The sequence below is a fragment of the Pongo pygmaeus genome, chromosome 23 (assembly GCF_028885625.2).
Source record: "Pongo pygmaeus isolate AG05252 chromosome 23, NHGRI_mPonPyg2-v2.0_pri, whole genome shotgun sequence".
Taxonomy (NCBI): Eukaryota; Metazoa; Chordata; class Mammalia; order Primates; family Hominidae; genus Pongo; species Pongo pygmaeus.
The window spans coordinates 34,828,502-34,841,314 of NC_085931.1; the positions used below are offsets into that span (position 1 = coordinate 34,828,502).

At 47.7% G+C, this 12,813-nt stretch overlaps 1 protein-coding gene across 7 annotated transcripts in view; it reads right to left on the reverse strand.

Moving 5' to 3' along the window:
* The window catches only part of LOC129022957 (calcineurin-binding protein cabin-1), a 169,510-nt gene that overhangs the window by 124,112 nt on the left and 32,585 nt on the right, over nucleotides 1–12,813 (reverse strand). For 6 of the 7 annotated variants that reach the window (XM_054469340.2, XM_063662877.1, XM_063662876.1 and 3 more), the window contains exons 7-10: nucleotides 7,599–7,728; nucleotides 5,848–5,997; nucleotides 1,681–1,967; nucleotides 479–647 (exon numbers count right to left, since the gene is read on the reverse strand). In XM_054469340.2, the coding sequence (XP_054325315.2) occupies nucleotides 479–647; nucleotides 1,681–1,967; nucleotides 5,848–5,997; nucleotides 7,599–7,728 (736 nt within the window). Of the gene's footprint in view, nucleotides 1–478; nucleotides 648–1,680; nucleotides 1,968–2,293; nucleotides 2,383–5,847; nucleotides 5,998–7,598; nucleotides 7,729–12,813 lie in introns of those variants that run through there. The other variant, XM_054469344.2, reaches the window with a different exon arrangement.

Genomic DNA, 12,813 nt, shown 5'->3' on the forward strand with positions numbered 1-12,813 from the left:
TAAGAATGAGTGAAACCCAGGAATACTTCACAAGCTCCTCCTCTACCTTCTCAGAATGCAAGGGAATCCTGCTGAGCCTGGAGCAAATCAAGTAGACACGGACTCCCTGAAAGCAGGAGGGAAGCTCCCTTCCATGGGGTTTTCAGGGCATCTGCATCCAAGGCACAGCACCCCTCTGCCTCCCAGCAACAAATAGATATCTTGTAAATACACAGGGACATGAGTATGTTGCTTCTAGCTCTCAAAAGATGAACAAGTCACAGCTCCTGCCTTCAGGAATTTCAGAGGTGGGGAGAAGCGAGAAAAATCCAAGATCCTACTCCAGTGAGATTTGTGCTTCAGACATCTGCACAGATGTTATGGGAACACAAAGGAGGAGACCAGAGAAGAGGGTGGCAATGGAATGAGAAATGTTATTGATGGTGTATGCTGGAGGTTTGTGGGTTTGTTTCTGACAATCAGAAAAAATACACAGTACCTGGACGGCAAGAACTTCATTAGAAGCTCCTGGAAGTCTACTTTCTCTTCTTTTTTGCACTTGGTGTTTCGGACACGGGCAGACCGCCGCTTTGCTGTTTCTCCACTCTCTTCTGAAATCTTCTTCCGTTTTACCCCTTTCTTGGATTTATCTCCCCCAGAAATATCACCTTCACAAAGAATGCAAATTAAAATCTTACACGGTGGCAGGGGTGAAAAAAATGCACCACACAGACACATCAATCTCCCTCTTTTATAAATCTACTAGCATTAAACTCTTTGACATTCAAAAAATGTTCCATCTCTTCTTCAACAACAAAAAATCCTGAATAAAATTAATTTGAAACCTCTTAACTCTCACACCTTTCTTGACTTCACAGGACCCACAAGCCAGATTTCAAGATTACTTTCCACAGCTACAAAGCAAGCAACACCTTACCCTCCCATCCCCTCACTGGTCGGCTGAACTTCGGGGTCTCACTCTGTTACCCAGAACGGACAGAGTGAGTGGCTATGACCCTACCCAGTACCCTCTGAGCACTCAGCAATATGATAAGAGCAAAAGAACAGTGTGAACTATATGGACAATAGAAGAATGTCATGCATGATTAAGTAAAAAAGAGACAACCATGTACATGTTTATTCAGAAACTTCTATATCTGCCAGATTTTCTTTTTTTCAGTGACACAGAAATCAAGAAAAGGCTCGGGAGCTTTTGTCAAAAATTTCTGACAACTCTAGCAATAATAAAAATCAATAAAACATATGGTGGTTGGTGACTTTGCTGACTTTGTTTTCTAAGATCAAAGAACTCAGGATGTACACAGTCAGCAAGAGAACAGGACCAGCAGAGGGGACCTCTGCCAGCTTCCACATTACAAGTGGTTAAGAGCGACCTTCATGCCAGAATGTGGCTGCCAGGCACTAAATGGTCCTGGGGGAACTGTCAAGGACAGGAGCTGCATCCCTGATCCCCTGTCCCCCTAGCTGCAGGGGCTTCAGAGCTGAAATGGCCCTGACGGGCAGTGGCACTGTGAGCAGGCTGAGAGGCTCCTCTAGGGCTGGGGGCTCCCACTTCCACTTGAGTCATGAGCGTCAGCATGACCCTTCTCTCTAGGGAGGCAGGGCTCCCCAACAGTCTCATTCCTGCTGGGCTCAGTAAACGGGGTCTCCCCAGAAGCCAAATTCAGGGGGCCTGCTTACCCACAGGAGCGCTTGTCTCCAACAGACCAGGACTGTGCAGTGGGAAGCTGGTTGTAGCCACAGAGGTGTAGGAGACCACAGGCTCGGCGACAGCCACAGCTGGGTTGGCGCTGACAGTGCTTGGCTGGATCACGTTAACTGGCGTCACCACCACGGAGGACTCAAGAGGCTGGCTGGGGTCCTGGTAGTCCGACAAATCAATCCTCTTGCCAAGGCTGGGACGTGGGGGCTCGCAGGTGGTGAGATGATTGTACATGGCCAGCAAGCTCTCTCCGAGGCACTTCCAGCTAAAGGGAGAGGGCCACAACACCTGATCACCACCCTGTCAGAGGAATACTCCAAGCACAGCGGAAAATGGCCTGCCTGCACAGAGGCAGCAGAGCTGCTCCTGGAGCTGCCATGTCCATGGGGGTGGGGGAGGTGATCAAGGTTTCATCACTGTCATAACTGATGAAATCTTGAGTCTAACACAGCTGAACTGAAGGTGCAGCAGCCAAAGCTGGACCAGGGACCTGGCATCCACCTGCCCCTCACTGCAGCAGAAGCCCCATAAGCATCTTGGCCTGAGGCACTTTCAGACTCAACTAGGCATGTATGAAATCCATTGACTCACTTCAAAAACTCCTCCTCAGGAAGGTCAAGTCTTTAAAACACTTGTGGAACTCCTCTGCTGCCACGAATCTGTTTTATGCGGAGAGCCTGTGGGGGGGACTGACAACAGGGACATGGTCTATAAGAACTTGGACCATGGGCAGGGCCTATTGGGAGCAGCATCTCAGTGGATTACCAAATGGGCTGGAGCCTGCTGGATGGCAACAGGAGACTGTTTGTGTTTTGTTGTGGTATGGTGTAGTGTGTTATATTGTTTGCTGTCTATTGTTTTGTATTTCACATTCTGTGTTGTGTGTTGTCTACTATGCTGCGTGGTATGCTACAATGTATCCATGTATCCATCCCTTAATTGCTTCTAATGCCTCAGGCTAAAGACCAACTGCTCAGCCTGGCCTCATGGTGCTGCACAGCCTCCTCTCACACCACCCCCTGCACTCCTGCTACATTAGCTCTCTTTCGGTTCCTTAAACAAAATCACACTCTCACATCCCACGGGGCCTTTGGGCTGGCTTCCTTCTGCCCAGATGCAACGTCCCCTCCCACAGCATAGCCCTCTGCCTAGCCAATGCCTGTGCCTCGGTCAGACCCCAGCTCCACCACCCAGCCTTCCTCAACCCCTAGAGCAGCAGGAACCTTGTTCAGAGGCCTTCCAGCACTGTGCTTCTCTCCTCACAGCCCCCATCAGCTTGAGGCATGTGCTGCTTTCTCTGGGTGACTGACTGCCCCGGTCATCACTTGTAGCAAGGGACCAAGCCCTGCCACACTGCACCCCTAGCACAGAGCACAGTTCTCTGCACACAGCCAGCATCCAGGAAGTGTTGAGAAAGGAATAAAAGAACAGTGCTTCAGGCTGGGCACGGTGACTCATGCCTGTACTCCCAACGCTTTGAGAGGCCGAGGCGGGTAGATCACCTAAGGTCAGGAGCTCGAGACCTGCCTGATCAACATGGTGAAACCCTGTTTCTACTAGAAATACCAAAAATTAGCCAGGGGTGGTGGTGCATGTCTGTAATTCTGATTACTTGGGAGGCTGAGGCAGGAGAATCGCTTGAACCTGGGAGGTGGAGGTTGCAGTGAGCCAAGATCGCACCACTGCACTCCATCCTGGGCAACAGAGCGAGACCCTGTCTCAAGAAAAAAAGGACAGTGCTGGCCGGGGGCGGTGGCTCACGCCTGTAATCCCAGCACTTTGGGAGGCCGAGGCGGGCAGATCACAAGGTCAGGAGATCGAGACCATCCTGGCTAACACGGTGAAACCCCGTCTCTACTAAAAATATAAAAAATTAGCCGGGCGTGGTGGTGGGCACCTGTAGTCGCAGCTACTCGGGAGTCTGAGGCAGGAGAATGGTGTGAACCTGGGAGGCGGAGCTTGCAGTGAGCCGAGATCCTGCCACTGCACTTCAGCCTGGGTGACAGAGTGAGATTCTGTCTCAAAAAAAAAAAAAAAAAGAAAAAAGAAAAGAAAAAAAAGGACAGTGTTTCAAAATCCAGAATCTAAACAATGGAGGCTCCCAGGGCTAGAACGAATTTCTTCTATCTTTTTCCTGCCTTCAGTTAGTGTTACATTTAGACAGGAAGAATTTGCTTACTGGCTGGGTTGTGTCAAATGCCTTAAATACACCATTTCCCTTACTCGTGCCTTGCTCTTGCTCATGCCTGCTAGGCACTGAGGAAACTAGGGGTGGTAAACTGTGCCCTGCAGCACATTTTATTTTTTAATTTTTTTTTTTTTTTTGAGATGGGGGTCTTGCTCTGTCACCCAGGCTGGAGTGCAGTGGTGCCATCACAGCTCACTGCAGCCTTGACTTCCCAGGCTCAAGCAATCCTCCCCCTCAGCCTCCCAAGTAGCTGGAACTACAGGTGTGTGCCACCATATCTGGCTAATTTTGTTTATTTTTTGTAGATATGAGGTCTCACTATGTTGCCCAGGCTGGTCTTGAACTCTTGACTCAAGTGATCCTCCTGCCTCAGCCTCCCAAAGTATTGGAATTACAGGCGTGAGCCACCATGCCCGGCTGGTTTTCACATTTTTAAAGCATTGTTTAAAAAGAAGACAGAAAGAAAAAGAAGAAAAGAATATACAACATAAATTGTACATGGCCCACAAAGGCTAGTATGTTTACTATCTGGCTCTTTAAAGGAAAAGTTTTGCTGACCCCTGGAATAGATGGAGATTACTATAAAAGCATCATGTCCTCTGCTACCAGAGAGGGAATCTACACTCTTCCTTTAATGACCAAATCCTAAATTTAACTGCTGAGCCTAACTCCCTCCTGCTTCTACTTCTCCCTCCTGCTTCTACTTAGCCCTCCCCCTGCATCATGGAGGGTGGCCACGGTGCCAGTTCCCAGCCCTCTGTTCTCCAGTCACATCACCACAGTCTCTTCTAGTGTTCTCAGGCCTTTTCCTCCTTCACTGTAACAGGGAGGCACCCCAGGGCCCTTCCAAAACCCCAACCCTCTGTAGTTGGGGAGCACACACTCAGATGGGAGAAGGACTCTAATCCAGCTGACGAAATACAAGAAAGGGCACCAGACAGGAGTCCTAGAGCAGCCTGAAGAACAGCCTTTTCTTCCTGGCCATCCTGGTGCTCGGGTATGGAAATATTTCTGGGAAATTCTACATGCTGAAACTCACAGCCAGTCATAATAATACGGATCAGAGCCAGCCCTTCCTGAGTGGGTGCTATATGCTGCCTCTGTGCTAGCCCTACACATTTTGTCATTATCATGACAACCCTAGGAGAGAGATGTTGCTCTCCCCGTTGCTAGGGAGTGGCTCCTAATGTCCCCAGAGTCATCCAATTCATAGCATTAGGAGTGCCAGCATTGGACCCAGGTCAGGTCAGTCTGATCCAGGCCAGAGCTCCCTCAGAGTAGGCAGACAGGGGTGGAGGTAGGGGGTGGGGAGTAGAAATGGAATGCTACTGCTAAGTCATGCTAAACTTAAAGATTCAATGTCAGAATTTTAAATACAGAAATTGAATTCCAGAGTTCGCTAAGGGACTAAACTACCCCAACTCCAGGGAACCGCCAATACCAATTTGCCCTTCCTAGAGAGAGAGAGACTCTCACATCATGGGGCTGGCAAGGACTATATTGAGGCCCATCTCGCAGGGCTCCCCACATGGCCCTAGAGAGAAAACATGGACTTGACAGCAGAGAAGCCCAGACCTGGGACTGTCTCTGGGCTCCCCATTTAAGTACTTTGAACATCAGTTTCCTCCTGGCAAGTGCTTGGCAAATGTTAGTTTCCATTCCCCCTCTAGATAGGGCAGGCTGAGAAGGGCCTTAAAGGAATGTGGCAGGTGGCTGGGGTCAAGAACAGCAACAGCAAAAAGGGACTGAGACTGGATGTACTTGAGAGAGAGCTGACCTGCTTCTTAGTAATCAAGTAAGCATGCACCTCCAACCATTTGGCCACTGTGCACCCAGCCCCCATCCATACCACCAACCCAGGATCAAGCCTCAATGTCTCTCCCTCCTGTGCAGGGCAGTATCCCACACCAGGGCCTACTGGCCGACCCAGCATTCCCAGAGACGCTAGACAACCTACGTGAAGAAAGGAATGGGCTGCACAAGTTTCAGATCTGGCTCCTTCTCCCGCACAATCAGCGCTTGCCTCTTTCTTCGCAGCCCCAAGGCCTCATCTACAATCGCCTGTGTCTCAGCTGCACTCACCGAAACATCATGAATCGACATGTCACTAAAAGCATGGGAGACAGGGAGAAATTATGATGTTACAAACTAAAACCGAGGCTGAAATTTTACACACAAAAATGCATTTAGGTTAATACCTTTTAATGTGTATTGTTTCTTCCTATAAATAAAATAATCACTTCAGTCTGGCCTGGGTAGGGCAGTAAATAGCCTTCTTAATACCCACATACACTAGAAATGACTAATATTCTTTGTTCCTTTGACAATTCAAAACTGGGCAGAGAAAGAGTTTTCATATGTATTAACAGTAACACAATAATATCTGAAAAGCCGCAGAAAAATAAAATCTTTCTCACAATTATTATTAGAAAATCTTAAAAGAAGGTAACTATCCTATACTGCCCATGCCAACAAAAAGTCATCGGACAAGTGAAGCTCACCAAAGTGTATCACGACCCAAAAATACAGAAAGGGCAGGGGCTTGGAGGCCCTACATGTCCTCCCACAGACACACTTCTGAGGCGACCCAACCTCACCTGCCCTCCTGCCCAGACTGTCCTGGTGCTTCCCAGCAGAGATACACCTCAGAGCTACTCATGAATTTATCTGTTTCATGTGCTTCTTAATCTGTCTCCCTCAAGAAGGTTAGCTCCCTCATGACAGATGTTCCCTCAGTTCCTATCTCTGCCAACAGGTAGTTCCTTCAGGAGAGGGACAGGCTCACAGGGGACAGACGCCGAGATAAATCACTACTAATCAACCCCTACAGGTGTGTTCCAGGGCCAAGGAAGACCAGAGGGCAAAAGGAGTTGGCTGGGCTGGAGGGCTGTGGGGAAGGGCAGCTAGAGCTCAGAAAGCAACAGAGAGGTGACCTGAGAAACAGATAAGTTCGTAAGTGAGCAGCTCTGAGGTGTGGCCCTGCTGGCAGGCATCAGGACAGTCTGGGCAGGAAGGGCAGGTATTGTTGGGTCACCTCAGAAGTGCGTCTGTGGGAAGACACCTGGCAAAGGAGGGGCAATGGCGGGACAGGTGGAGAGGTGGGAAGAGAGTTTAGAGCGTAGTGGCAGCCAGGGTGAGAAGATAAGATGCCACGGAACGGTACCACGCCTGGAAACTGCAAGGGACTTGGGGCAGTCTTAACAAAAGGAGCCTGGCAGGGAAAAGCAGGAGGTGAGGTGGGAGAACTATGGGGTCAGGCTGCAAAGAACCTCTTTGGTAATGCAACGGAGCATGGGCTATGTCCTGGAGGCAAGGCAGGGGTGGCACATGATCAGAGGCATGTTTGGGACACTGAACTTGGGCAGCATTGAGAACAAAACCCTGGGAAGGGGAAAGGCAGGAGGCAAGCTGGGCAGCAGGCTGCCCCAAGCATCCAGAGGAGAGCTAGCGAACACTGAAAGCTGGCAGGGCAGCAGGAGAGGCGGGCAGCAGGCAGCCTGAGGAGGCCTTGCCAAGATTAGGTAGAGGTAGGTGATCAACAAGGCAGTCCAAGATCAGTTCACTAGATGAGGGGCTGCAGCAGGGCATGAAGCCCCAGAGCACAGGGGCTCCATCCATGGGACCTGAGGGGAGAATGTGGTGTGCTCCTGACCTTCACCAGCCACACAGTAAGCGTGCACACATGGCATGGGAAGAGGCAGGACTTACCATTTGAGGAACATTCTGAGAGAGTCCTTCCGGAGACAAGGCTGCTCCTCAAAAATCTTCTCCTTGAGGACCAGCCCTTTGCTGTACCGGCAATCCTTCTCCAAAGCTTTGCAGATGAAGTACAGACATGCTGGTGGGGAAAGAGACAGTTTATGATTTCTGAGACCGCACTCAGAAGCTCTGGCCTTGCCAGTTAACATCAGGAAAATCCTGCTCCTAGAATCAAAGAAATGCCTGGTAAAAAATAATGAGATACCACTTTAACTAATTCAGTCAGGTTAGTAATAAGACCCAGAGTAGACTGGGCACTGCAAGGTGAGCAGACCCAAAGATTCTGGCAGAGGACAGACCGTAGGATCTTTTTGGAGGACCACAGGCAATTACACACAGATCCTCGACGACCTGGGAATCTCACCTCTAGAAACTACTGCAAAAATCCAACAGGGCTCACAGTGATTATCTATTGGCTAATTGGAAAACAGCCTTCAAAAAATCTGGGAATAGCCAGGCACAGGGCTCACGCCTATAATCCCAGCACTCTAGAGGCCAAGTTGGGCAGATCGCTTGAGCCCAGGAGTTGGAGACCAGCCTGGGCACCATGATGAAACTCCATCTCTACAAAAAATACAAAAATTAGTCAGGCATGTTGGTGTACACCTGCAGTCTCAGCTACTCAGGAGGCCGATGTGGGAGAATCGTTTCAGCCCAGGAGGTAGAGGCTGCAGTGAGCTGTGATCATACCACTGTACTCTAGCCTGGGCAATAGAGTGAGACCCTGTTTCAAGGAAAAAAAAAATCTCAAAACCACTCTTCCCACCACGGCACCTGGTTAAATAAAGTATGTCCAATTCCACACGATAGGCTGCCAAGCAGCCACTACACAGATGGTCAAGGGGTGTGCTTACTGACCAGAAAGAAGGCCAAGATACAGTACTGGGAAGAAGCAGGAGACAAAAGAGGTCACATAATGTGACTCCACTACACACATAAAACTTATTGAATTTTGTTTACCTGTATTTTCCAATTTTCCTCCTTTTTTTAAAAAAAAACCTATTATTAAAGTGACTGCCTACAGTTTAAGACATGTACATCACTCACGTTAATGTCATAATGAGCATCTTCAAGCCATTGATCTGGAAAGCCTGTGCCAACTCCAGCTCCTCCAGGAATGGAGACAGTAACGGGTAAACACACAGAAAAAATGGGATGGCATGGATTCACAAAGCAGAACTATGCTATAAATTATGAAAGCTTTCAGCACTTGTAATTGGGAACAGTCCAGGTCTCACCAGTGAACACACAGAGAAACAGAACACTGCAGCAGGGTGCCAGCTCTGCCCAGGCACTGGGACCACTATCATGCCCTGCCCAGCTTCTCAGTTTGGTGCAGGTAGACTGCAAGTCACTCCTATCAAGAATAACTAGAAAATGAAGCACCTAGGAGTGAGAAGCAACACACAGAGGAAAACCAGAGCAGAAGTAGAAATCTGCGCATGGAAGCCTTGGAAGAGGAGAAAGTGATGTGCTCCTAGTGTGCTTGGGAGGAGAGAGCAGAGACTGGCCACAATGCTGAGCAGGGCCACACGCCCCAAGGTGCACAAAGGCTGTGCAACCTGTGAGCAAAGAGAGGTCTGTACAATCCCAGCACAGTCCAAGCTGCTCAACAGATGGTCCAAAGGTGCCTGCATCAGACAAATAAGGGACATGGTTTCTCTGAGACCACATGAAACCTGAAGGGTAGCCATCAGTGACTTCCAGAGAGAAAACCCAGAAGCCACTGAGCACTTGGATGATGCTGGTTCTCAGTAGGCACATTAGCCACATTAAGCTAAACTTACTAGCCACCCTACAGTCCTACAGAGGGAAGGCCTGGGAAATCTCAGAACAAGAGGCAGTCAGCAGGCCTTAACCCAGCAGCATCCCTCCCTACTCATATCAAATACATAAAATGCCACTGGGAGTCAATTTAACATGCTGCTTTAATTTTTTGTTTTAAATGACTGTCAAATCTATCAGGGCTCTCACAGGTGTATGTATCAGTTCAGTCCCTGCTATGATTAATTGCATGTGTCTATTTGACTGGGCTACAGCATATCCAGACTTAGGCCAAATATTATTTTGGGTGTGTCTGTGAGGGTGTCTTTGCATGAGATTAACATTTAAATCAGTAGACTGAGTAAAGCAGATTGCCCTCCCTAATGTGGGAAGGCCTCATCCAATCAGTTGAAGGCCTGAACAGAACAAAAAGGCTGACCTTCCCCTGTGTAAGAGAATTTTTCTGCCTGACTGCCTTTGAACTGGGACATTAGGGGTTTTTTTCCCTACCTTCTCATTAAAACCAAAACATCAGCTCTTCCTGGGCCTGCCAGCCTACAGACTGAAACTATACCACCAATTCTCCTGGTTCTCAGGCCTTTGGACTTGGACTAGAACTATACACCATCACTCCTGGGTCTGCAGCTTGCTGACTCACCCTGTAAATCTTGGAACTTGTCAGCTACCAATACCACATAAGCCAATTCCTTACAATAAATCTCTTTGTATATATGTACATACATCCTACTGGTTCTGTTTCTCTAGAGAACCCTAATACAATACTCCAACCTAAATCTTCCCACAAAGACTAGAGTTTACCAAGCATAACTTCTTCTACAATGAGAGAGGGGTGCAAAGAACTAAAGAAGTCAGTTGGGGAAGGAAGGCTGAACCCCAAAGATGGTCCCAAACTGTGGGAGGAGCATCCAAGAAGAGACTCAAAGCCTCCAGAAGAAGAAACTGCTAGAGTCAAAACACAGCCCTGTAGAACTATCATATTCTGCTGGTGGGAGTGAAATGAGGGGCAACCTACAGAACGAGTGCATATGTTCACTAAAAGACATATACAAGAATGTTCATAGCAGGTTATGACTAAGAACCCAAATCTGGAAATAACCCAAATGCCCATGTACAGAATGGCTACATTGTACAAATGCACATAATAGACCACACAAAATAACAAGACATAGAGACTGCTGTGCCCCACATGGGTGCGCTCACAGGCAGGATGACAAGCAGAAGTGGCCAGGCTGAGGAAAGCACACGCTTCCTGACTCTACCTAGAGAAAGTTCAACAACAAGCAAAGTTCATCTTTGGTGACAAAAAGGAGAAATCAAGGTTGCCTTAGGAGGTTGTAAAAAGTGGAAGGGACCCAAAGTAACCTGCCTTCTGGGGCGTTGCACATGTTCTGTATCTTGACATGTTTTCACATATACAAACTGACAGGTCTCAGATTTATGTACCTTATTGTATGTATGTTTTGCCTCAGTTAAAAAGATTTAAAAAGTGGTTATGGAGAACAAGAACTGGAGGTGAGAAGGTTGAGCAAGGCCTCATCTGCCTCAACACATTCTATCCTGTTCCTATTTGTCTTTTTAAAAGGAAGAGAAAAAAAGACTCTCCAGCCTCCGGAGCTGAGAGAAATAAATTCTTGTTTAAGCTACCCAATCTATCATATTTTACTATAGCAGCATGAACTAACTAAGACAGAAAGTGGTACCAACAAGTGGGCTGCTGTCGTAACAAATACCTAAAAATGTGGAAACAATTTTTTTTTTTTTTGAGGCAGAGTCTCGCCTCTGTCACCCAGGCTGGAGTGCAGTGGCACGATCATGGCTCATTGTAACCTCTAACTCCTAGGTTCAGGTGATCCTTCCAAGTAGCTGGGACTACAGGTGTGCACCACCCCACCCAGTTAACGAAAAAAAAAAAAAAAGTGTTTTTAAATGGGGTTTCACTATCTTGCCCAGGCTGTTCTTGAACTTCTGGGCTCAAGTGATCCTCCCATCTCAGCCTCCTAGAGTGTTGGGACCACAGGCATGAGCTACCACATCTGGTGTTGGAAAGACCTTTAGAACTGGGTATAAGCTTAAAGAGTTTCGAGGTGTACGCTGGAAAAAAGTGAATATTGGTATGTAAGGATTGTTACAGGTGATTCTGGGCTGGGCGCAGTGGCTCGCGCCTATAAGCCCAGCACTTTGGGAGGCCGAGGCGGGCGGATCACAAGGTCAGGAGATCGAGAACATCCTGGCTAACACGGTGAAACCCCGTCTCTACTAAAAATACAAAAACAAAAAATTAGCCGGGCTTGGTGGTGGGTGCCTGTAGTCCCAGCTACTTTGGAGGCTGAGGTGGGAGAATGGCATGAACCCGGGAGGTGGAGCTTGCGATAAGCCGAGATCGCACCACTGCACTCCAGCCTGGGTGACAGAGTGAGACTCCGTCTCAAAAAAAAAAAAAAAAAAGGTGATTCTGATGAGGGCTCAGAAAGAAGAGAAGAGGTACAGAGACGGCTTCCATCTTACTAGAGAATAAATAATCATGTACAGAATGTTGGTAGAAATATAAACATCAAGGGCATTTCTGCTGAGATCTCAAATGGAAATAAGGAACATGCTATTGGACAATGAAGAAAAGGTGATCCTTGTTATACAGTAGCAAAGCACTTGGCTGAATTATGTCTATGTTCTAGCGTTTGGTAGAAGGTAGAACTTGTGAGCAATAAAATTGGCTATTTTGCTGAGACTTCTAAGCAAAGTATTAAAGACAGCCCAGTTCCTCCTGACTGCTTATAGTGAAATGCTAAAATAGAGAAAACAAGAAGGCATTGTTAAGCAAAAAGGAACCAGAACTTAAAGATTTAGAAAATTCTGTCTATCCATATTGCAAAAATTGGGAAAGTTTGTTCTAAGAACACTATGAGTGTGACTGACCAACAATTTCCTTATAAGATCAGTGTGGGCATGAACCACAGATTTAATCAGGTATCTCAGAAGCCAGAAAGGTGGGATTATACTGGCAGAAACACTGCTAATGGGGACTAACGGGAACAGAAAAAATGAGAAAGAATGAAAGTCAAGAATATATGTTATCTTTCAAGGAAAGGGAAGAAGAACCTCAAAGATGATTCAAAGATCATTTGAGCCGCCACTCCCATCACAGACCAAGAGGCTAGGGCTAGTTCCTTCAAGGGTGGGGCCACTTCTCCAGTTTGCATAGGCCAGGATGTCTCAACCTAGCATCTTAGGGGTAGAGCCCTTGCCAAGCCAAAAGGGTAGGGCTTGTCCCTCCACCCACGTGCCATGAGGGTGATGTTGCCACCTCAGTGGGCATCAAGGGCAGAGCATCAGGTCAAAGAGAATTATTCCTGAGCCTCAGGATCTCAAATCTGCCTTGCTA